Consider the following 26,536-nt stretch of genomic DNA (forward strand, 5'->3'; position numbering starts at 1 on the left):
ACCATTCACAGGTTGAGAAGTCACAGAGACATTAAATGACTTCAGGTCCCATGTGCTCTTCTCAAATTAAGTTCTAGGAGTTGTAAACCCTGCCATGATTTGAATGTTTCCTCTAAAGTTCATGTGTTAAAGACTTAATCCCCAGTGCAGCAGCCAATGCTAGCATGAATGAATAAACTATGATATGTTAATACGGCAATAAGAATCAACATAGTAATGTTAACTGTTAACACTATAGATAAATCTCAAATACAATGTTGAGCACTGAAAGAAGCCAAACACAAAACAATACACATTATATGATTCAATTTAGATGTACACACAAAATGACAACCTGAGAATCAATGTCAAGAAGAGAAAGAGTCTCTGGGGGGAAGTGACAGGACAATTATTGAAGAGCTGAACAAAAATAGCCTCAAATAATTCCTGTTTAGGGTTTGGGCTCTTCCCATTTCTATAATACCTGAATGCCTGCAAAAACAAAACAAGAAGTTAGGAAAAAAACATTAAGTAAAAGAAAAATTCATTTAAAAGAAATTAACAGATAGTAGATGGTGAAAGAGTTAAAAATATTATGGTTTTATATACCAGTTTTTCCAAGTATAGTTAGAGCAAACATGAGAATAAAGCAGACAATTACAAAATATTGCAATAAGGAAAAGGTAACAGTTTAAAAATAAAAATAAATTTGAAACATAAAAATAAATTAGTTAGATAAAAGGCTAAAAACACATACATAATAGATAAAGGGATTATATAACAGGCTTAAACATGAAACTTTAAACAGAACTGAGAACTAAAAAGTCAATAGCAAAGAAGCTTGAAGACGCAGATGAAAAAATAAGTTAAAATATTCCAAAAAAATGAAGCAAAGTTTCTGGGGTGGGCACAACCTCCCTGGATGAGGGAATCTTCTGATTACAAGGCCCTATAAGTGTAAGGCAAAGGGGCAGAAATGAACAATTCTACCCTCTCATCCTTCAACAAGCTTTAGGAAACTGTACATCCTTTACAGGCAGCTTAGTTCACTGAGGATTGTTATAACCAATAAACAGCTGGACATTATCCATAGGTAGAAGCAGTAGTCAGCCTATCTTTTGCAAACTTTCTGGGAAAAAACACCCAGTATTCCAATAATGTAACAGATGATCCTCAAAAATGTCGTTTCTATACCCTAGGATTTCCAGAGATCCTTTCAGAGCACCCACAACTTGAAAACTAATTTCATAATGATATTAAGATGTTATTTGCCTCTCCACTAAGTTTATATTTGAACCGATGGTTAAAAGTAACAGTGGATAAAACTGCTGGCCCTTTAGAAGTTATCAAGACAGCAGACTCAAACTGTACTAGCAATCATTGTATCTTGGGGGCAGCAGGGAGAGTTTGAGACTTTTATTCAGGAAAGTCTCTTTTGAAGCAGTAGAAATTCTATTAAATATCCACCTTTGAGTGTAAAAATTTTTAATATTCTGGTGAAAGGAAGTATACATAAAGCATAGTTGTGTTTCACAATGTCTCAATAGCATTTGTGCTATTTCAGCTGTGAGCTACAGCCACTTTTTTCAAATAACACTATTTTTACTTGAGAGAACAACTGAGAGATGAGCAATAGTTACCCAGACTTGAGCATTAGGCAGAGTTTCTCAAAAACAAACAGTATTTGTTACCAATGATAGAACTCAAGCTTTTAAGAAAAAATTACAATTTTAGAAAGCTTAAATCCATCACCTTGAGTTTTAAACTTTCCTTTTAAGAATAGTACTGATATTAACAAATGTGGTTTTTCAATGAATAATGATATATGTCAACATTTGGAAGACCTATAATATTCAGTGAACCAATATTTTTGAAATGAATAAGGCATAATGTCAAGAAGTGTGAATGGGTAAAAGATCCACTCAAAGTGCAAATGGACCAATGGATTTCAACGTAATGAAGTATGAAAAGGCAGTGAGGGTATAAGTTTTAATTAGCAATTTGAAGGTAGTTAACATTTCTAAACATTTTCATTGAGGAAGAAACTAAAACTACTTTAATAGAGCTTTAAAAGTTTAAGCCTTTTCTATCAGTTTCTCTTCCACAGAAAACCAACTAGGATCTGAAATGGCACCTAAATTGGCAATTTAAACTTGACAAGTATAGGAAAAACCCTGCAGCAGTAGCTCCTTGAAAGAAAATATGTGTACAATATACTCTAAATTATCACAAATTAAGCATCTGTGAAGGTTAATTCTAGGTGTCAACTTGATTAGATTAAGGAATATAAAAAAACCTGATAAAGCTATCTTTTACCCATGAGGGTGTTTCCAGAAGAGATTAGCATGTGAGCCTAAGTGGACTGGGTGGGAAAGATCCATCCTCAACATGAATGGGAACCATCTAATCCGCTTGGGGCCAAGAGAGAACAAAAAATGGAGAAAAAAGGCAAATCTTTCTGTCCACTGGAGCTGGGATATATTCTTCTCTCCTGTCCATGGAGATTAGAGCTCAAGACTCTTCAGTTTTTGGGTTCCAAGAATTGCAACAAGTACACCATCAGCTTCCCTGGTTCTGAGGCCTTTGAAGCTACACTGAGCCACACGATGAGCATCCAGAACTTACATCAACGGCACCACTGGCTTCCCTGGTTCTAAGGCTTCAGACTTGGACTGAGCCAGGCTCCCAGCATCCAGCTTGCAGACAGCCTATCACATGACTTCTCTTCACAATCACATGAGCTAATTTCCCTAATAAATCCCCTCTCATATATTTATAACATATCCTATTGATTCTGCCTCTCTGGAGAACCCTAACACAGCACCTGAATATTAATCTTAAAACTTCAGTAAAGTGATTACCAAATTATTTGTTAGCAGAAAGCTTTTCTTTTAAAAACACACATGGAACCCTAACATAGAAGACAACTAAAAGCACAGTAGGTCTCATGGATTCAATGCTTAACCTCCCTATCCCCCAAACCTCCCTCTTACTACACATGGAAATGAGACAGCTTACGAAAAACCAGCAACCTAGGCCACTGGTTCCTAAATCTAGGTATGCTAAAATGAGAATCAGCACCATTAACTTTTTAGTAATAGATTCCCAGGCTGCCTATCACACCAAAGTAAATCAGAATCTCTCTTGACATAACCTAGGATTTCATATTACTTCAAAGATGATTTCTAAAGCTGCCCTGGGGGTTCAATGCTGCTAACCATGTTGGAGTGAACAGGACTGAAGCCATGTTGGGAACTAAAAACACATGGGACTTCTGGTCAAGATGGCGAAATAGACGGTCCCTAGCATCATTATCTCCCACAAATCAACCAATTTACAACTATAAAAAAGCAACAACAGCCAAGCTGCGGCTGCTAGAGCTCAGGGGAAGAGGAGGAGAGACCTATAGAGTGCATGAAGGTGGGAGAAGCCAAAATGAGAAAAAGAAAAAATGCCTCCAACCACTTTGAATCCCAGCCATTTCCAGGCTGGAGCTGCTGAGCACACGGAGCAGGAGCTGGCAAAAAGCCGCAGCTGTGCCTTTTGGATGAAATTGCTTGGAAGCATCAGGGGAGAAGAGGGCCTTGGTGGCCCCCAGGCCATCAATACCACTAATAGGGTTCCCATGAACCCACACAGGACTAAGGAGCCACAACAATGGAAAAAAAGGAGCCACTCAGAGGCCAGTGAGTCATCGAAAGGGACCAGAGCACAGCCCGTCCCATGGGAAGTGTTTGGAGCACAGTTGGTGGGGGAGATGGGCCCACTGGGGGAACACTGGAGCATAGCAAGGACAGCTGATCTGCCCTCCAATCAGCACAGGACCACTCAGTGTAGACTGGTCAGGAATAGAATGGCAGGGGGTGCACTTTGATGAAAAGACTCAGGCCCAGACCAGTGTTTCTACACAACCCAGGTGCACCAGATTTCACTAGACCCGGAAGTACCTATAAGATCAACCATTAAAAACTGAGCTGCACAAGAAGCCTTCCCTAGGGAACCAGCAGCAAAGCAGCAATTTAGCTCAACCACACAGCTTGAGTACTGGTCCTCACAGGAAGTCCCCCCATTTTAGAAGTAAGCAAAGAACAGCAAATTAGATCCAGCACAGAATTTGAGTGGTGGGAACAGCAAATAATCCAACACAGAACTGAAAGAAAAAACAAAGTACCCACAACCAGAGACAAAGTTTGATATTAACTAGTAAAGGTCTCAAAAAACACCTATAACACCTAGAAGCACCGCAAGTCCCCTGGGCTACCAAACCAGAAAGAGGGAAGGGTCAGGGGCCTCAGCCATGCCCCCGACACCCGCAACTAGTCCCAAGGGTGGGGGCCAAGGGCCTTGGTCACACCCCCACAACAAGTGCAACCACCCCAGCAACAACCACCAAGTTGCCACAGGAAATGCCCCACGTTCCCAAGCTGGGGAGGTGGGAGGCAAGGGCTTTTGACAAACCTGCACCCAGCCTGGCAATGACCAAGCCAACACTGGAAGCCCTCCGGTCTCCACTGTGGGAATGTGGGGATTGCCACAGGCCTCAATCCCGCCCCTCCTCCTTCCTCCTCCTTCCATCACATTTCCTTCCCCTTTCCCCTCTCCCCCTCCCCCTCCCTCCAAACTTCTATGCAACATCACAGAATGTAAAAAAATATATATTAATAAAATAAAATAAATAAATAAAAAATAAAAATACATGGGCTCTAAAAGATTTTAAAAGGACAGGTTTTTTTCCTTGGAATGCATTTCTCTGAATTCCCTCTTTTCCTATGGTTATTTGATATTTTGAACCTTGTTTATGGGACAAGATGAGTTTACATAAATGTAAAGTTGTTTTCCACCCAGCCTGAAGCTGCAGACTTGCCAGTAGGCACATACTATCCAAGAGGATATCCTGAGATAAGGATGGGAACAGAAACTAGATGGAGCTTTGGTGAGACCCTGCACCTGGCTCCTTGCATGCAGCCCCATGCAGTTCACATCCCCTTCCCTCCTACTTTTCAAGTCCCATGTTTCACTTCCTCAAACCTCTCTTTAAAAACCCCTCAGTAAATCTGAGTCTTTCAGATGGCTTTAGTCTGGCCATTCTCCTTCAGGTTTACTGGAGAGATGGATTAGCCTAACAGCTCTCCTCAGTTCACCAGTATTCCTGAATAAAAAGCTGACTTCCATTTTCACCAACATTTGACTTCTGAGTGGTTTGTTTTTGAAAAGGGGCAGGCAGCCAGACCTGGGCCTGGAAGCAAATTTTGGCCGGCCAGCCAGGAGCTGAGTGGCCCAGTATCAACCATTCGCATAGTAACATCCCAGAACAATCTGTTCACTTAATGGTAAGCAGCTCCAGCTTAGGAAATAATATCTACTTTGGGTCATGCCACTCATTAACAAAGTGATCTTCAACATCTCTAAACATCAATTTCTTCATCTGTAAAAGGAAGGAATACCAAAAAAAAAAAAGGTGATGGAGTTTGGATGTGTTGTCCCCTCCAAAACTCATGTGGAAATTTGATCTCCAATGTGGCAGTGTTGGAAACTGATTGATGAATGGATTAATGCTCTCCCTTGGGGACGGGGGATTAATGAGTGAGTTCTTGCTCTATTAGTTCCCACGAGAGCTCGTTGCTTAAAAAGACCCTGGCACCTTCTCTCTTGCTCTTGCTTCTCTCTCTCACTTCCTCTCGCCATGTGATCTGCTTGTACCCGCCGGCTGCCTGCCATTTTCCGCCATGAGTAGAAGCAGCCTGACACCCACGCCATATGCTGCTGTCCCAGAATCGTAAGCCAAACAAACCTCTCTTCTTTATAAATTACCCAGTCTCAGGTAATTCTGTTATAGCAACACAAAATGGACTAAAACAAAAGGAATTCATGAAAATTAAATGTGATGTTGAATATAAAAGTCTTGCACTGTATAATCTGACAGAGGGAATAAATAAAAAGAGTGTTTTAGATTATTTGGAGTTTGTGTGGTCCTCAGGATCCAGGGGAAGATAAGCACTTAGACAGCATCTAGCATTTCAGGAAAAACAGCTGGACTTGAGGACAGAAACTATCTCAGAAACTGTGCAATCATTTCAGGCTCTAATAGAGTCTGAAATATGGGTGTCCCCACTAAAACTAATGTTGAAATTTGTTCTCCAATGTGGCAGTGTTGGGAGGTGTTTGTATCATGGAGGCAGATCCCTCATGAATAGATTAATGCACTCGAAGAGTGAGTGAGCTCCCAGGAGGGAGAGAGGGACCAATCAACAATAATCCCTGGACTAAAATGGCTCTGTAGAGTACAATAAGTTTAATGGTACAAATTCCCCAGAGAGTAACCTCTATTGTCAATACTTAAAAAAAATTCCTAGAAAACTGAGACTTTAAATAAAGAACATTAGTATGGGAAATTCATAATGGTAACAAAGAAGAAACATAAGATTTAAAGTAACTTGATTGAACCACCACAAAGAAGTGTTACAAGTGAACCAAAATGAAGCAAAGTAGGTTAAAGAAGTTTCCAAATTTTGAGAATGAATGCATATTTCTTATTCCTTGTATAGAAAACAGTAATCTTATTTATGATGTCAAAATTAAAAGTTTATCCATAGTTTTATTCTACATTTTGGACAGCAGCCCAAATAGGAAATAAAACTGAAAAATACTTACTATAGTAACCATATAATACAGTGTCCTCAATCTGTTTGCTGACATTGGCATTAGCCCAGTCCTAGGATAAAAAGAAACAACAGAAATAATGAAACATCCGTTTGCCTAACAATTTTAGTTGTTTTAATTGACTGAACATCACTTCTCAAATCTATCATTGACTCAATAAGGTAGGGTCTATGTCTTTAAGAAGTGAGAAGCAGACAAGTGAACAGACAAATTTCAATACATAAATGATGAAATAAGATAACAACACAGCTCTGTTTTTATTTTTAAAATAAAAAATTAACTATATAAAGAACACTAACTTAATCTTAGGATATAAAACATCTAAATAAATGGAAAGTCACCTGCTCCTACATGAAAAGATGGTAAATACTAATTCCCTTCAAATTAATTTATAAAATCAATATATATTCCTAATCAAAATCCCAGTGTGCTGGTGGGTGGAGTTTTTTGACATGTTCATTCTAAAAGTCATCTGAAAAAACAGATAGGCAAGGGCCAGGAAAAATTTGAAAAAGACCAAAAATGAGGAATTTCCCAATAACTACACTTTACTAATAAAACATGAAAATCTCTTGTGATAGTAACCTTTTGCCTACCTAACTGGCAAAATTTAAAATATTAATAATATCAGTAGCTATAAAATGTGGAGGAAAAGCCATCTCATACACAGTAATAACAGGAAAGATAGTCTATAACTAGACATTCTTCCTTGAATCTATCTTAAAAATATTCACACATATTAGAATGGACATCAGTACATAGATATGTTTTAAAGACAAGTAGTATTATCCAATGAATGACCTCAGAAGCTCTTACTGGGTTGTCTGGCAACAAGCTAGCCCCAATGCGGCCTCCCTTTTCCACAAAGTAGGAGGAACTGCACCCAATTGCAATTACTCACAGGACCAACAGGGTCCAAAGTCTCCAGGTGTTCAACAACTGGAACGTCCTAGCACCTCATGAACAGATTTTACCTACTCAGCTCAGACTACTTGGTACTCAAATCCAAAGTATTTTATCTACTTGCAAGACCACTCCTGCTTGCCCTATCAGAAGAGAGAAGAAAAGGAGGTGGACGTTCCTCTACCGAAGCACCTGCAGTTTGGGAGAATTTATCGCCTTGCATAATTCGAGTTAGTATAAGAATCTGAGCACTTGCTGACCCTTATCCTAGTAAATTCTAGCCTGTACCTACTAATGTTTAGTTTTCTAAACTAAAGAGCCCTTTACCCAACAATATTCAGCGTAGTGTTGTTTAAAATATTTTAAAAAGAGAAAAAGAAAAATGAAGCTGGAGAAAATCTAAATGCCCAGGGAGAAATGGTAAAATATATTATTGTACAACCATGTAAACATTAAAAACAATGAGACCTATATAAACTCACTTAGATAGGTATCCATTAAGTCCTTTTGAGTAAGGAGAAACATAACAAGTTGTAACCAAAAGTCTCAGCACATGCCATCTTTGTCTAAAAAGTGTAATGAAAGAAACACCTAAACATATATTTAAAAATGGAAAGAAAGTGTAAATAGAGCTTATCACATGGAATGGGAAAGCACTAGGGAAAATTCTATGCAATGATTAGAAATGTTTTCATCAGTGATTCAAGTACCCAGATGACTATGTACATAATCAAAGCTTCAGCTCCTAAGAGCTAGGCTTTTTTTTTTTCTTGACAGCTGGCCAGTACGGGGATCCAAACCTTCGAACATGGTGTTATTAGCACCACGCTCTAACCAAAGAGCAGTGCTTCTTTGGTGATTGCTCATGCATCGAAACAGAAGTTTAAAAAAGATTTTTTATGAATATGACAAAATTAAGAACAATGTATAAATGGACCAAAAGATAATTATATCTATCCCTTTTTACTTATTACACATTAGGCAAACTTCTCACCAATTTCCAAGACAACCCCTCAAGGTAGTAATGTCTCCACTGAGAATCACTTGAAAGTTAAACTTTAAAGCTGGACAAGAGGCCAATCTCAGAAGAAAAAAAAATTAAAAGTAAAGAGTCTGAAGTTAATTTAAAACCAAAGAACCAATGAAATTTAGCATCTTTACTCTACAAGGTTTTTATGTCTAACCAATTCTTGTGGCAATAAGAGAATATTATTGTTACTATTTTAAAGCTACAAATATGTGTAAAATATACAACATCACTCAAGTACTATTAGTGTATTTAGCTTTTATACACTGTCTTGCCTCCAAGGTATTTGATGCACTGTCAAGAAAGCTTAGTTTATGAAACCTTCCTTTTACATTTTGGGAACTGCTGTGCCCTTGATATGTTTTATAAACTATTGCCTCCCAAAGTAGAAACTAAAAGGAACTTCAAAGTCATTTAAGACCCAAAGGAATGTGAAACAACCAAGAACTAATACTAAATAGAGAATATTAAAGATGAAAATTTCAGAAGAAAGGAAAAGGATATGAATTCCACAGAACAAATACGTAGTATGTTGCATATGTAAATTCCCTTCCTATTTTCAAAATGATTTTTTGAAACTCTCTGCTCAACCCAAAATTCTAACATGCCTTTCCTTATTTAAGATGATAATCTCACCTTAGACCAGTGGTTCTCATTAATGAGCCATTTTGTCTTTCATGGGGCAGTAGGCAATGTCTAGAGACACTGGCAGTCACAGTAGAGGTGGGCAGAGTGGGAGTGTCAGTGCACTACAGGCATCAAGTAGATAAAGACCAGAGATGCTGCTAAACTTCTACAATGCACAGGACAGCCCCCCAACAACAAAACTATCCAGATTCTGGATAACAAAGATTATCCAGAGCAAAATGGCAATGCTTAAGAAATACTGACTTAGAGGTCTCTGAAATAATTTGAAGCCAAAAGTTAGGAGCTCAGTGAACTTACTTCCAAATCTGAAACCTACCTCAATGTGCATCCAAATTCTAGGTCTTCCTTCCTCCAAAGTGTCCGGACTCCTATTTAAGCCCTTTGCCTTCTCAAGTTCATTGCAACTGAAATGATACTCTCTCTCTTCTCTCAAAAATTTCTTCCATTGGGCCGAGCCCGTGGCGCACTTGGTAGAGTGCGGCGCTGGGAGCGCTGCGACGCTCCCGCCGCGGGTTCGGATCCTATATAGAACTGGCCGGTGCACTCACTGGCTGAGTGCCGGTCACGAAAAGGACAAAAAAAAAAAAAAAAAAAAATTTCTTCCATTTCACTGAATTCTAAAGAATACAAACTAACAAAGAAATATATACAAGACCACTGCAATAAAAACACCTCCATCGATCCCACTTCCCACTCTCCTAGAGGACAACATTTCCTGAAAAGTTGTCAGCATTCTCCATCACTACTTCCTCACCTCCCTGTCTACATTTAACCCACTTCAACTTGACCATTGAAACTGCTCCACTGAAACTACTCTTCACAGTCACCACTCACCGAAGCCAAGTCACTTCTCTACTCCTCTCACTTCACCTCGCAATATCATTCAAAAAAGCCATAATTCTCTCTTACAGAAAAACATTCTTCTCCTGATTTTCATGAAGGCTTCCTTTTCTATTTCTCTTCTTACCTCTCAGGTCACAGATTCTCCCCTCTGGCTGGCCTCTACAAAATCAAGCACTTCCAGTCTTTGGTCCAATGTCAAGTTTCCTCTGACTACTCAGTCTCCCCAGCTACTAGTCAGTCCACAGCTCTAAATACCATCCATATGTTGATTCTCAAATACCTCTCTCTAGCTCTGGGCTCTTCCCAAAGCTTCAACTCCCTACTTGACACCTCCACTTAAATATATCTAATAGGTATATTGAAGGTAACGTCTAAAATATAACTCTTTTCTCTACATTCTCTCACTTGCCCATAATCATGCATATGCCCTGTTATTCCTGTTATTCCTCCAGGTTTCCAAATTTCTCTACAAAATTTGTTTTGCGTTAAAAAAACCTAGGGATTGGTGCTCCAATTTTTCTTTAAATCTCCTCCCCAAATGTAATCCACCAGCAGCTCTACCTCTAAAATATATACCAACTTTAATAATATTTTTCCTACTATCACTACTCTAGTACAAGTCACCTTTATCTTCTACTTTCATTAACTTCCCATTGCAGTTAGGAGAAAATCTAAACTCATTAACATGACTTAAAAGTCATAAACAATATGGCCCCTGCCTTCCTCTGGATCTCAGCTTATACCAAAGCAAAACCCCCAACACCACACTTCAGCCAAATAAGCCAAATTCATCCCTGCCTAAGCGCCTGTGTATTTGCTGCTCTGTTTCCTAAAGAGTCTCCCTGTGGCTTTTTACTTGATTGGCTCTTCATACAGGTCTCATCTCAAGTAATCTCAACAATCTGGCCTTCCTAACCCCCTCTGAATTACCCGCAACCTAATTAGACTCTCATATCTATCTGTTATATTACCTCAAAGAATCTATCACTATGAAGTTATCTTGTTTTATTCATTCACTGACTGCTGGTCTGGCCTTACATACTGTAAGCTCCAAGAGAGCAGCAACCTCATTTGTTTTCATTGTTAATTCCCAGAACCTACAAGTGTCAGGCTTATACTATGTGCTTAATAAATACTAAGTAAATAAATATATTTAAGGTTCAATGAAGAATACAAAGTTCTAAGATACAATTACCACCATTTGAAAATAGGAATGAGGCAAAAGAATTCAACCCAGACATCTAAAACAACAGGCCATAGATTAATTATTAGGGGAGGAGAGTAAGATGAGAATGAACATCAAACACTCAAATACTCTGATGCTATATCTTAACTACTATTTTTTTTTAATTTTTACATGTTGTAAAAATAAAGAATATTTGTTCACATTAGTGTCAATTTCTGTGTGGGGTTTTTTGGTTTTTTTGTTTTTTGATTGGTATACTTTGTATCACTATCCAAAGTTATTGGCCAACTATACAAGATTGTTTAATAAAACACTTCTAGCGATGCTTTAAGGTTCTTTTTTATCTAAAAAGTTGGTTGTTTCATTAAAAAGCCGGAAAAGAAATTATCTAGCTAAAATAATTCATAATGCCATATGTTGAAAGAAAGGTCAATAGAAACAAAGTGGGCATTAGAACATACCCCTGTAATGAGAAGGCAAGGAAAGCCAGGAGGGAAACTAAGACAAAAACAGAGAAAGTTGGGCCAAGCCCGTGGTGCACTCGGGAGAGTGCGGCGCTGGGAGCGCGGCGACACTCTTGCCGCGGGTTCGGATCCTATATGGGAATGGCCAGTGCACTCACTGGCTGAGTGCCCGTCACGAAAAAGACAAAAATAATAATAATAATAATAATAAAGATGAAGTTCTAAAAAAAAAAAAAAACCAGAGAAAGTAGTGTTGACTGCCTGCTCACAAGAAAAGCCTGAGCACCTCCTATTCTTAAGCAAAATGTTGGCACTCATTGATATGTGGAGTTTCCAAATAATAGGACCTTGCAAGTAACTACACATTCAGTGTATAGGCTTCAAAATATTTGAGGTAGAAATGGAGAAGGTTAAATAATGCATATATTCATTTAGGAGTAAGAAATGAACATAGTAAAAATTAGGATACAATATCATTCATCATGGAAAACAATGTCTACTTGTACATTTATTGTAACTAATAAGGCTGGAACAGATTAAAGCTACTGTGGCATACTTTTCCTCTAATGACTAAATTTACAATTGTGGCATGAAGTCCGAAGAATTAATTGTTAAACACTTGTCTTTCACTAGGCACCTGAAGAGAACTCAGCAGTAACTTTCTAGAGTTTATTAGAAAAAAAAAGAATTTTTTTTAAATCTTTCAGTTCTATTTTGGAGAGTTAGCTCATAGGCCAGCTTCAAATGAAAACTCCTACAAATTTCACTAATCAAAAAAAGAAGAAAAAAAAAAAAGAGGTGGAAGGAAGAGAAGACAGATGCAAAGAATGTTTTAAGGTATCAAGAAAAAAATATCAAAGTACCAAGAAAAAAACTGATACATTATCTAAGCTCTGAGGTGGCTAAAAACAAATAGAACTAGAAATAACTAACTAAATAAAAAGTACAAAAAAAGAGAACCTACAATTGCTGAATAAATAATACCCTAATAATGGGGGAAAAAAAGTTTTCAAAAAATGAAGAAAAAAATAAAACATTAAAATGGATTGTTTTCCCTTCTAATTACTGGTTAGACATTTAGACTTAACAAGTATAAAGTAATGCATTAACTAGAGCTATCTATTTTCTTCTTTTAGGGGATATTTAATAAAACAGACACTAAGTGTTTATAGGTAATATTTTTACTTCTTTAGATGGATGAATTCCTAAAATCTTAAAATCTTGCTCAAACAAGTATAATGCAGTCTCATAGATTAAAACATACAAAAACCAACTAGTACCCAGAAAGTGACTACTAATTTAGGCATGGACCCAAAACAACTTCTTAATCTAAGAGAAAGTTCAAAATTTCATGAAAATACTTACATTAGGAATTTTGAGATAAAAACATTTCCCCACAAAATCTAAACAAATGAAATATTCTAAATTCAAAACTGATTTCCTATCCAATCAAGTATTCTAAATTCAAAACTAATCTCCTATCCAAGCACTAATTATACAAGGGATCATAGTAGTTCTATTATATCAGAATACATACATATCAATATACATATATATACATCACACATATGTATATTTACCTATTTTAACAGCTTTCAGAGATGAAAATATCCTAGAAGTTTATAATCATGTGTTGTACATTTGGAATTACACTATGGCATTTTAAAATAAAAATAATATTGAAACACTCTGAAACTGAAAAAATCTTTTATCCAAGAAACACAGTTGTATAAAGAGCCACAGAAATTTTTATATAATTTTTATAGAATGTTACTCCAAAATGACACTTATTTCTCAGAGGAAATGACATCATAATGTTAAGATCAACCATTTAATTGTCTATGTCTAAAATTATCAAAGGTATATTACTTTGTCCAATAATAAAAAGTAGAGAAAACCCAATGATACCACTAAAAATAGTCATTTTCTCCTAAAGTAATGTTTCAACACAAAATATAAAATGTGAATTAAGTTTAAATAAAAAAAAAAAAGTAGACATCCTATTCATTGAGCTACTTGAAATTATCTTATAGTACCTGAGAGGCCATCTTTCCAAGAAACATTGTGAACAAGCGCTCTGGAGCTACACTGCAGAGCTTCAAATCCCAGTTACAGCACTTACAAACTGTACGTTACTTCACCTCTCTGAACCTTGATTTCTCGCCCATAAAAACATGGATAATATTATCTACCACATAGAGTTGTTTGAGAGACCAAAGTAAGTTAATATACATAAACCACTTAATACAAGGTCTGACACATAGTAAATATTCTATAGACGTTTGTCACTATCTTCATAACACTACAGTATTAGGTACATACTAAGGGCTCAACAAATGCCTGCTAAATGAATGACTGGCCTATGGAAACAAACTATAGTTTTCACAACAATCAGAATATATCAAAATCTAACTACAAAAATATTATCAAATTATTTAAACCATTTGGCCCAATTCAGGAAGTTATTTTGGTACCATCCATTATTAAGATTACTGAAATAATACTATTTCATTCAAATACTTAAGTACCATGTGCTAGATACTAGGGATACAACAACAAAGATATAGTACCTCCCTCACAGAAGATTAAGCTAATAAGAAACTTGAAAGTAATCTACATAACTGAAAGGGAACTCAAAAATATTCCAGTCCACACCCTTTATCTTTAAAATGAGGAACCTGAAGTCCAGAGAAGTTTGGTCAAAATAAGAGTCAAGACTAGAACTCAGGTCTTATTCCCAGCCTAGTGGTATCGTGACTCAAAACACTCGATATGAAACAAAGATTAAGATCCTGAACTGCCACTAACAAAAGTCCTTCTAAATTATTTATTAATTGCATTAATGTAAATCAAATAAGCTTCAAGCAAGTTATGAGAGGCACAAAGATAAAACCTATTATGATTACTTAAAACATTTTCAGATTAACAAAAGGCATTCCTCACATTTGCAGGGTTGTCAGATTAACAATTCTTATGTCACTTAATAGTCTGCTTCTAATCTACCATGTTAATTGCCACTATGCTGCATTTCCATTCTCATTTGTTCCCAGGTACAAAAATAAAACATATACTGGACTGCTAAACTTAAACACTTAACTGCTTAGAATTTAAAAGAAAAAAAAAAAAATCAAACAGGATGATCATATTTACCTTAAATGTACCATTTTGATTCTTCATGTAAGAAACCAAAAATATATCCACTGGTAGAAGTGCAGATGTGATAAGTGCAATCGCTAGAGAAAAAATTGCTGTTATGGTAGAGATCACTTCACTTTCCCGCTGACTTTGGTATTTGCGAACATATATCCAGCAGAATGCCAAAATAGCCTAAAACAGAACAAAAATAAATGTTGTTATTATCCTATGTACTTCCTAATACTGATTTTAGTATGTGTTCCAAAGTTTCCAGTCGGAAATTTCATGTCAAGTAAAGGTTCTTTTAGATCTGTAAGAAATGCCCACAACCCCTTATAAACTTGTTCGAGATTTGGAATTTTCAAAGCCTATTTCATGAATGCAATACCTCACTAAGACACACACACACATTATTAACTACAGTGCTCAACTACAAATATTTTCACCAAACACAGTGCAAACATTAATGGTTTCACACACGTTAAAGTTGTAACTAGATTTGAATAATTTTTCCCTGTAAATCTCTCCATCCTGAAGGAGATATAATTAAAAGATGTTCTATCCTAGGTTTATTACTGAAGCATCACAGAATATAACTTGGATGGAAACTCTTAAAATATTTCAAGAATACCATTCAACTAAAGATCGAATGCCAAAAAAAAAAGATTAAATGCCAATACTCATCATACAATTAACACATTATACTATAATTTAAAGTTCAAAGGACATTAAAGAAAAGTCAACACAAAATAGATACATGTGCATAGCAGGAAGCTTTCCCATGAAAACAGCACACTAAGGTACTAAGGGTGACCTATCTAATCAACCAGTATACTCTTAATAGTTACTTAATAGCCTTTCTAGTGACTAACACACAGCATAGGACTTTAGTGATTCTCCAGCTTTAGGGAGCATAAGAGTCATTTGGAGGGCTTGTTAAAGTACAGATTGCTGGGCCCCACCTCCAGTTTTCAGATTCAAGAGGTCTAAGGTGGGGACTGAAAATTTATAACAGGTTTCCAGGAAGGGCAGTTGCTGGTCCAGGGATTACACTTTGAGAATCTCTGATCTAATGAATTACACAGGGTTGCAGATAGATACTAAATCAGTGGTTCTCAGCCTTGACTGTGATTCAGAATCACCTGAATAGTTTTTAAATACACTTAACCCTATCCCACCCCCACCCCCAGGTCAATTCAATCAGAGAGCGAGGCTCCTCCAGGCATCAATCCTTAAATGCCTGAGAGTTGTGGGACAAAAGCCTTGTTTTGTCCTTTTACTCTTAACAGATTCATCTGTTACTTCCTTTCCAGGTATCCTAGTTCAGGAGCCTGAAGGGAACTAATAAAACCACCTAATTAGTTTCACAACTTCCAAATTCTCCTTCCACAATCAAGATATAAGAACAGTTCTATCACTCCAGAAAATAACCCCTTGCCCTCTTGTAATAAACCTCTCTCTCCACCCCCAGCCCCTGACAACCACTATCTGTTATCTGTCCCCATAGTTTCTGCCTTCTCTAGAATGTCATAATGTACTCATATAATATGCCCTCTTTTGAGTCTGGCTTCTTTCACTTGACATAATGCATCTGAAATACATCTAAGTTGTTGCATGTCATTCTTTTATATTGCTGACATTTCAAATGGTGACAGAATGTCCGTTAAAAAATTTAGTGAGAAGATAATCAAGACTTTGGTACCTGGATGTTGGAGCAAAAAAAAAGAAAAAAAAAAACCCTAGGTTCAAAAATCTTGTTTAATTGCTTGCTAATTGTTTTGTTTTGGAAAACATTTTGTTTTGGAAAACAGCAATTTTTTTTTACAAAATGTTACCTATGCTAACATTTTTATGAGTTTGGGTTTCTTTTTTTTAAGCAGTTTCAGGTTTACAGAGAAATTGAGCAGAATACAGACAGTTCCCATACACATGCCCCCCCCACACATTTCTCCTATTATTAACATCTTACATTAGTGTGGTACATTTGTTACAATTATAAACCAATAGTGAAATGTTATCATTAACTCAATTTATTAGGATTCTCTCTCTGTGTCATACAGTTCTATGGGTTTTGAAGTAATGTCCTTTTTCAGAGTAGGACTGACGCCATTTAAGATAACCCCTCCATTTTGTGAAAGTTTAGGCGGGGAATGTGGGGGTGGGATGGGAGGAGCTCCGCTAACTGCAAAATTAGCTTATGTACTGTTGGCTTGCTTGCATTGGCTAATAACTCCCAAGGCAGTGATGCTGCGACCGAGTTGCCGCACTTGCAGCTTTAAAAACCGAAAGTAAAAATGGCTTGGGGCTGCACTCTGAATTGGCTGGTGCGGTCCTGGCCACTGGAAATAAAGGTTTTTTTCTCTTTTTCATATCGGTCTCCGAGGGTGATTTTTCCCGACGCCTAAAACAGTTTTTCCAAGAACATAATGTCATATATTCACCATTAGAGTATCTTAAAGAATAGTTTCACTGCCCTGAAAATCTTTTGCCCTTCATCCTTCCCTTTAATGGGTTTGTTTTTAAATAAATTCATAAATATCTTAAACATTCCACAAATTTGAAGTTACTGGAAGCTGAGCCTTATCTTTCTAACCTTAGCAGTACTTGACACAAAGTGATAAGTACTGGTAAGTGACAAGTCAAAATTTTTTTGGATTTCAAGAGTGAAATATCTTCACTTTTACAAAGTTCAAAGTAATAGATACTACCACAAAAAAAGGAGCATGCCAATATCAGGCAGACAAGCTGGCAGAATAGTTAGGCCAGAGGTTCCCTCACTTTTTGGTTTCAGATTCCCTTTAGAGTTTTAAAACTGAGAACCTCAAAGAGCTTTCTCTGTTTATATACATTATATCTATCAATAGTTACTGTATTATAAAACAAACCAAGTGTCCTCATCTGTAAAATGGCAATAGCAGGCTGTAAGGATTAAATGAGATGTGGAGTTTAGCACCGTGCCTGGTCATCAGCAGGATTCTGACATTAGCTGAGCGCCACAATTGGCGTAGTCTCCGACAGGATTCTGAGCAGGTACAGGAGCCGAAAGCCCTTGGAAGGAGGAAGAAATGTGGCTACTTTTGAATATGCCCTGCCCTATGGCCACTTTCCTGTTGACCAGGATCTGGTTGCTGCACACTGTACTGCAAGGCAGCATAGACCAGGCACTACAATGGAAAACCCCTTGGGAGGTGAGGAAATGTGGCAGTCCTTGAGCATGTGGTGCCCAGTGGCCACTTTTCTACTGACAAGAGCCTGGCTGCTGCTCACTACGCTGCAAACTGATCGAGATTTGCAGCAGAAAGCAGACTTATTGGAAGCACAGAAAAATGTACTGGAGGATGACGTGCAGTAACTGGCCACTCCTGCCTCTCACACCAGGGAAGACGACCAACACAGTGGTGAGTTGGGGGAAACCATGCGTCTCCAGGCACAACCTGTTGTGCATGAGAAATTGAGACAGTAAAGCAGAAACAGGGAGAGTCCCTGGCTGCTGCAACTATGGGACCTAGGGTTAGATGGTGTAACCCGTGCTTTAGAGACGATGTAGTAAACGCATGTTGCGTTTGTCTGAAGGCAAAAAGCTCGGAGGGTGCCACTTAAACCTGATGGCTGGATGGGTACCATATAAACCCGAGAAAAGAGTGCCACATGCAGATGGGCAGATGACCTGAGGACGGGTGCCCTTGCAGAATTTCAAGTATGTTTTCACCTGGTGAAAAGGTGGAAAAGTTAGTCTCCATTACTACCTGCCTGACTCAGTGGCAGCAGTTACAGGAGAGCCACAGTTATGCACAGGGGCAGGGCAGCCACTCCTTGATAGACTGGGCGAATGCAGCTGTTTGAACTGTGTGGGCAAATGCCACTGAACTGCCTGAGACTGAGTGAATAGCTGGTGTAAACTGAGCTGATTGAAATAATTCAGGAGCCGGGGATGGGGCAGCAAGATGCTAAGAACCAGACAATGGGGAAAAAAGCCCTAAAGGCATTCGAGCAGTCTGGATGGGTGCCCCACCCATCACAGGCCCTGAGGGCATCTGAGAAGTTTGGGAGAGCGCCCCTCCCATCCTAGGAGGACTGAGTCATCCTGGAGGACAGGCCTGGGGCACTGCCACCCTCAGCAAACTGCTCCCTGCATCCCAGCCACTCTGGCTGGAGCAATCCTGCCTCAGCACCTCCGAAGAGCAAAACCCAAAAACCTTGGTGGCGTTCACGTTGTGTTAAGTTGTACGTGAGACCAGTGGAGGCATGGCAGCCTCCACCTAGATTTTGGAAGATGTATGAAAAAGTCGGGAGACTCAGCCGGAGACCTGCTACAGGGGTGAGGCCACTGCGGACGTCATCTACAGAACAATGTGGAGCAGAAAAGTGAGGTTGGAGCCCCCACAGAGAACCCCCACTGAGGAAATGTCTAGTGGAGCCAGGATGGCAGGACTGCCACAAGGAGCCCAGAACCATGGGGCTGCTGGCAGTGTGCAGCGCTGGCCTGGAAAAGCCACAGGCACCAGGCAGCTCAAAGGGCTGCGCTTGGCAGAGCTGTAGGAGCGAGGTTGCCCAACGTTTCAGGGGTCCAGCTGCCCCAGTATGCTTAACATTTGACCTGCTTGGGTTTTGTGGGCCTGTTTTTCCTTTCTATTCCTCCCTTCTGGAATGGGAATGTGTGTACCCAATGTCTGTCCCACCATATCTTGGAAGTAGATAAACTTGTTTTTGACTCTTCACAGGTTCACGGCCGGAAGGACTTTTGCCTTTAGTCTCAGATGAACTTTGGACTTTTGAGTTGGTACTGCAATAAGCTGAAGACTTTTGGGACTGGGATGGAATGCGCTATGTAAATGTAAGGGTCCATTTATCCTGGCTAAAGAAACAACATGGAAGATTCTGAACACATAGATTATACAGCAGAGGGACCCTGAAGGGGTGGATTGCTGGGAAAATACAATAGTTTAATCAGGCTCCCCTCCCCTCCGGGCAGGTTGGGGGTGGTTCAGCGCATTCTCTGTAAACAAATTGTGTGTGTGGGTGGAGTTGGTGCACATGCACAGCACTATGGTTTGGCTGGCGACTGCCTCGGGCGGACACCACTCTGTGCAGCCATGTTCTCCAACCTACAGCTTCCAAGGACCTGTTTGCCAGTTACCTAGCTCATAGACCTGCCTGTGAGGGGTCTGGGGACCCAGCCTGGCATATTGGTGATGTCAGCAGGATTCCAACATTAGCCTAGCTTTACAATTGGCCCAGTCGGCAGGGTTACGGGCAGGTAAAAGAGCCCAACAACTGGTATAGTCGAGTAGCTTTACACTGGCCAAAGTTACTGCTGAACAAATTGTTGTTAATTGTTATTAAGTATCATATGAAATAACATCTTACAGTATTTCATAAAAGGAACTAATATATAACTTTTCCTTAACAATTACAAGGAAAAATTTAGAATAGTCCCCCAGTCCTTCCCAAGAAATTCTGATTTAATTGGCCTGGGAATTGGGATTTTAAAAATTCCCTAGGTGCTTTTAATGAGTGGCCAAGACTGAGAACCACTGGGGCAAAGAAAGGAATGAGAATAGATGAGTGTTTCTTAAACTAATAAGCATAATACTGCCAGGGATCTTGTTAACCTGAAGATTCTGATTCAGTAGGGCTGGGGTCATATATTTTGTATTTCTAACAAGTTCCCAGGTGATGCCCACACTTTAAGGAACAAGAATAAACCTACAAGACAGAAATGGAGACGGTCTCACACAGAAATGATAAATGCAATTTATAAATGCAGTTTAAAGGTGGTGTGAGCCATATTATTAAAAACCTTGGGAGCTTAGTAAAAAAGTTTAGATTTTACATAGTAAACATACATAGTTAGATTACAGGTGAGAGACCAAATCCAACCACTCTTTATGTGGTAAAAGAAACTGAATTCCATTCTGTTTGCCCAAGATCATAAAAACAGACAACATTTATGTCCTGATTCTTTGGTAGATGACTGGCAGCAGTACGCAAAGCGTGAAGACCCCTGGTAGTCCCCAGAACCCTTTCTGGGGATTCAAAAATTAAAAACTATTCTCATATTAATACTAAGATGTCATCTGCCTTTTTCACTATGCAGATATTTGCACTCATGGTTCATAAGTCATGGTGGGTAAAACTGCTGGTGCATTAGCATAATCAAGACAATGACACCAAAATGTACCAGTAACTATTGCATTCTTCACCACCATACACTCAAAAAAATACAATTTAACAAGGCTGTGTTTGATGAAGCAGTAAAAATAAACTTTATTAAACCTCAACCCTTGAGTCTTTTAATACTCTGTAGGGTGAAATATGAAGCATGCATAAAGTGCCCTGTTGCATACCAAGGTAGGATGACTGTCTTCAAGAAAAGTACCTCAATACTTAGAGTTGAAAACCAAACCAGCCACTCTCTTCAAGGAACACCATTTTTACTTGAAAGAACAACTGACAAACTATGGTTATACAGATGTAGGTATTTGACAGATTTTGTCAAACAAACAAAGGGAATCTATCTATCACTTCAAGAAAAACTGACATTAGTATTTTTTACTAATGTCAAACATAGAGCTTTCAAATGACAATTAGAATTTTGGAAAACCTGTGTCCATGATTTGACAACTTCTTGATACTTAGAATTTTTGGAGACATTTTGGACAAGATAGGGGGTGATTTAAGAAATACGACGTTTTGATATTGTGCAATGAAATGTGTCCATATTTGGAAGATGTGCATAACTCAATGAACCAGTATTCTCTACACAACCAATGCATCATGTTATAAAGCCACGCATTGGTAAAAGATCCATTCAAAGTGTAAGATGGACTAATGGATTTTAATGTAAAAGAATGAAGTTCATTAATGGGTTTCAGATTCCATACTGCAAATAACCTTTAATAAGCTTCCACTTGAGCTTTGATGTAGTATCAAAGAACATCCACAATTATCTGAAAAATACTCCTCTGCTTCTGACTACATATCAGTGAAACTGGATTTTCTTCACATACTTCAACCAAAATAACATATCCCAAAAGATTAAATGTAGAAGCAGACATGAGAATCCAGCTCTCTTCTAATAAAGCAGGAATTAAACAGATCTGCAGGGATATAAACAATGGCCCTTATTACTAATTTTTTTCCAGTCCAAAATGTAAGTTTCAAACTCCTTAATTCCCTTCTCATTTTACTTGTTCCTGCTGTAATATCTTCAGTGGCTCCCCTTCATCTATCCAGGGCCTACCTCAATTCTCACTTCATTTCACTATCGTTCTCTATTCCAGTCTTATTTCATTTATAAAATCATACTTTGGCTTTCTGTACTTAAAATACATGCTTCAAGAATTTTAGTTTTCCCACCTATCTTCAGGCCCTCTTAAAGGCCATATTTTGTTTTGTTTGCATGCTCCTTTACAGCACAACTGATGTACCTTAAATGTTTATTAATTAATAACTGCCAAGATAGTCCCACAAAACTTTGATACCAGTTACACACTTGTTTGTTTGCTTCTAAACAATCTGAATCTGATGGACTGGAAAAGCCAACAAATTTTCCAAGTATGGGACTGGATAACTCTAGAGACCACAGCCAATCTTTAGAGATTCAATTTCCTCCATGACAAGAGTAAAGTATGTTCCAGTGTAAAGGCAGTTTTATTATCTGTGAGACTAAAGGTAGCAAGAGAAGGCTTTTCTTAAATTTTCACTCTATCTTTTTATTTGTAGAGTTTCTGCTGCAAAAATTTACTAGAAAAACATACTACATTGGTGTCAGACACTCTACTGAAATCTAATAATTAAAGTCAAATCAAACAAGTCTGATTTCCAGGATGAAAGGTTTTTGTTTACTTTGTTTTTTTGTAATGCAAAAGGTCAAAATACATTGGAACACTGAAAAAACAACGACAGGATGAAGGCAATGAGGAAAGAGTTCTGAGAATGTGGAGGGTATAATGAGAAATAGATTGAACTCCCAAATAAAATAAACCCAAGGTTTTTAATATGGGATAGGGAAGTAACAACAGGCCGCTGTGGGCCATTACAGTCCACATTTCGCTCACGGAATAAGCACAAATAATGTTAGTGGAAAAGAAGTCACCTGAAGTCAAACAGGTAGTAGTATACTCTGATATTGGCAGTAAAGAGGGCTACAGGTCTGCCCTAAACAACTTTGTACATTTATCAAAAAAGACTGGAAGGAAATGTGACACCTGGAAGTCAGAACGAGCAACTCACGTCATCAAGGCAGAATCGCACAAAGGACACAGAAGGTTGGAGACACATCAACCCCAAGTGTAGGGAACTTGTGGGGGGGCGGGAACATTTAAAGCAGCAGACACGTCAACAACGCCAGCATCTACTGAACTAGCAAAGATCCGGTGCTGCCGCCCCTCACCGTGAGCTCCCGTCTCACCGGGACCAACGGCCAACCACGCCCTTCTCAACCCCGAGGGTCTCTTCCGTCCTCAAACTTCCCCGGCCCCAGTGCCCAAATCAGGGATGAGGGCAAGAGTTTCCAAAAAGGAAACCTGCAACATTAGACGTCATCAATGAAAACAAAGCAAAAGCAGCCGGAAACCAGTGCCCGCTCCCCGGCCTTCCGAACGCCACCCCCGGGACAGAAGAGCCCCCCACAGTCGGAGATGAAAGCGGGGCGGGGCGAAGAAGGTCTCCGGGGCCTGGAGAGGCCAGCTGAAGGACCGGTCCCTCCCTCCTCCCACCAGTCCAAACACTGGGAAAACTCCAAGCGCCTCCCCTACCAGTAGTAAGAGGCCAAATATGCACCAGCCGATCACCAGCTCTGCAGAAGCCGCGCCAGCAGCCGCCGCCGCCGCCGCCATCTTCGCTTCCGGTCCTGACAGGCCTAAGCGAAGGGGCTAGGGGAGGGGGAGGGGAAAAGGGAGAGCGTGCCAGGTACGCGGCACCCGCGCACCCTAAAGGTTAAAGGGGCGGAGGGGGTGGGTCAACTGGTAGCCAAGGAGACCCGACCCGCGAGCGTCCCCTGGCGACGAGCAGGGAGGAGGCGGGGCAGCAAAGTTGGTTCAGGGGCGGGGCGCGCCCGGGGCGCCGTGACGTCACCGCGCTGCCCTCTTCCGCGCCGGCTGAAAGGCGGGGTCGCTAAAGCCGGGGATTGTCTGAGAGCCAAGCAGCCTTTTTGTTTTTTTTCAAAGCAGCCTTTTTGGAATATTTGACTGAGGCTAAATTGATGGGCTTGAAAAGCTGGAAAGCTCCACAAAGGATGGACTAGTTGGCTCTGGAGATCCAAGCCAACTTTAGGGTTTTCCACTTCTTTCCAAAAAATGAGGTTTGTCACTAGAGTCCAAGGCAGAATGGGCAGTGTGATTAGCAGAACTCCTCACCAGGTTGCAGGATTGGCTGACTCTGAATAAAAGTTTACCAGCTACCCAAATGACTCTTAATTTGCTGGCACTGGTGCCCAGCCCGGGTAACTGCTTGGCTGGACACTGCCTTATCATGTGATGTTATGGCCTTTCTGTTTAGATCTATGCATGCCTGTGAATTTCCATGATGGCTTTATACACTAAAGGTATCTGAGTTTGTGAATATATTCATAATGAAATTGCAGGCTCCTGTAATATGCATAAGTGAACAAAACAGACACTGCCATAGGCCTATAGTTAAGTGCAGGGAGAGAATTCCTGGGATAGTTTGCCTGGGTCACATATTGGCACTTGTGCCAATATGCACTGGCACAAGTTTGCCGGGTGCATATTTAACCACTGAATTGAACAAACATAACTTGTGATGTAGTTAAAACACAAGATTATAAAAATGCCATCATCTCTTTACAATTTATTATGTGATGATGAATTATACCTGACTTAGAACCTACACCTGGCTAGAAGCCTGCAGTAGAGAAGGGGTAGGGTGGTCCTCCCTGTCAGGACAAAGTAAGAAGGGAGGAAGAGAATAGGGCAGAATACCGTTTTAATTTGAACTGGTGCCATCATAAGCTGGCTTCAAACTCTGTGGACCTGAAAATGTTTGAACTAGATTCTCTCTCCTGTAGTACATTCACATCTCTGGAAACCTCACTCCTATAGTTTCCTTAAAATAAATAGAAACATCTCTATTCCAGGTAGTCACTTAGAATTCCTCCACTAGCCCTAGGACCTACTGGGGTACACTTGCATAGAACTCTTTCTGCCAAGGTCTTCTAATTCTCTCCTAGAAGCCTACTTTGCTTAGGGGAGAGATCTAAGACAACTCTAGGTCAATTCTCCCACTTCACCCCACATAGCCCAAATCCCCTCTATAGAAAATGATCATACTACCTTGCACTAACAACTTTGGGAGCATAGGGCAATCCCAATGTAGCTGTATTCTCCTAGTTCTACATCAAAGAAATCAGCCCTTCTTGGATATCCTCAAGGGAGTCAGCCCACAGTTTACAGTCAGCTGTAGTTCTCTCAGGCCTGAGTCAGGCACCATCCCTCTGTGTCTCCCAATTTCAGAAGCTGCATTTCAAATTCTTCAAATATCTCCCTTGAAGCCTTCCTTACTACACTAGGGGTTAGAGGGTAACACCCCACCTCAACTCTCTCCCATACACGTACCACTCTGAGATTAGTAGTGGGGTTCCAAAGATCAGCAACAATTCTCATTAAATCTCTTCACCAATTTCTCTTCTCCTCTCTATAATACGGTTATTGAAATTTTATTGGCTGAGGGTTCCAAGAGTTATAGACTAAATTCTTCTTGAATCCCTTTTTAATTGTGCATGTAAAGGAGAATTTGTGGTTAGGAGGGAGACAAAAAATGACCATAATCTCCACCACTTTAAATTATATGTGAGATTGGAGCTTTTAGTGAGTCTAGACTGAAACTTTTCAATATCCGATGTACCCTCCATTCAGTTAAGCCCATTTAATAAGCTACTTCAACCCTTTTACTACCTTTGACTACCAAACCATTGAAGTAATATTGGGTGGTTGCTTGATACTCAGATTGGAAAAGCCTGATATTCCTATGTTGCTGAATAGAGTGATTAGTTGCAAGGAGGGTAGCAGTTGGAATCAGCAAAATTGAGAGAGGGAAGAGAAAAAGTGACACATCTGGGTAGGCAGAGGCATGAATAGTCCATTCTTAAGTCTAGCCAAGATATGCTATTCACTTAACATATAGACCAGACCAGCAAGTATTGAACACATTCTCCTGAATGATGTGCTTAAAACTAAGAAACCTCTGAATCAGACCAGAGTTCTTTAAAAATAACAATACCTTTGTTGTTTATAATTACAAAGGGAATATATGTTCATTTATAAATATTTCAAACATGAATAATTTAGAAAAAGTTCTTATAAATTTACACAATCCTCCTCACCTAAGATACTTCCCTTTAAGAGCTCCAAGTTTTTTGTATGCATAGTCTAATGTGTTCGGTGAGGATGCAGAAAACTTGTAGATATTCCTTTCCTGCTCCCCTGGAGTTACTGTGGAATACATTTGACTTTACCCCCACCCAACAACTTACAAAAAGTACCAGGATTTCTGTGCACTCTGTTCCATTTTACATTTGAAGAAATGGCTGTAAGAAGCCAATTAGTCCTAAGGGGTTTAATAAGAGGAGGCATTCCCAAAAACCTTCTATTAAAACCTAAACTTTCTTGGCTGTAGTAAGAGAGCTGGATGTCCTCGGGGAAAAAAAAGTTTATGAGTTTGTGAGGGAGC

General features: G+C 39.3%; 1 protein-coding gene across 1 annotated transcript in view; it reads right to left on the reverse strand.

The window, feature by feature from the left end:
• The window catches only part of LMBRD1 (LMBR1 domain containing 1), a 115,816-nt gene extending 91,924 nt beyond the window's left edge, over positions 1-23,892 (reverse strand). The window contains exons 1-3 of the mRNA XM_063097218.1: positions 23,605-23,892; positions 14,861-15,037; positions 6,631-6,691 (exon numbers count right to left, since the gene is read on the reverse strand). Coding sequence (XP_062953288.1) covers positions 6,631-6,691; positions 14,861-15,037; positions 23,605-23,685 — 319 coding nt within the window. The 5' untranslated portion in view covers positions 23,686-23,892. The remainder of the gene's footprint in view (positions 1-6,630; positions 6,692-14,860; positions 15,038-23,604) is intronic.
• Positions 23,893-26,536: the final 2,644 nt, after the last annotated feature.

This window comes from Cynocephalus volans, chromosome 5 (assembly GCF_027409185.1).
Source record: "Cynocephalus volans isolate mCynVol1 chromosome 5, mCynVol1.pri, whole genome shotgun sequence".
Classification (NCBI taxonomy): domain Eukaryota; kingdom Metazoa; phylum Chordata; class Mammalia; order Dermoptera; family Cynocephalidae; genus Cynocephalus; species Cynocephalus volans.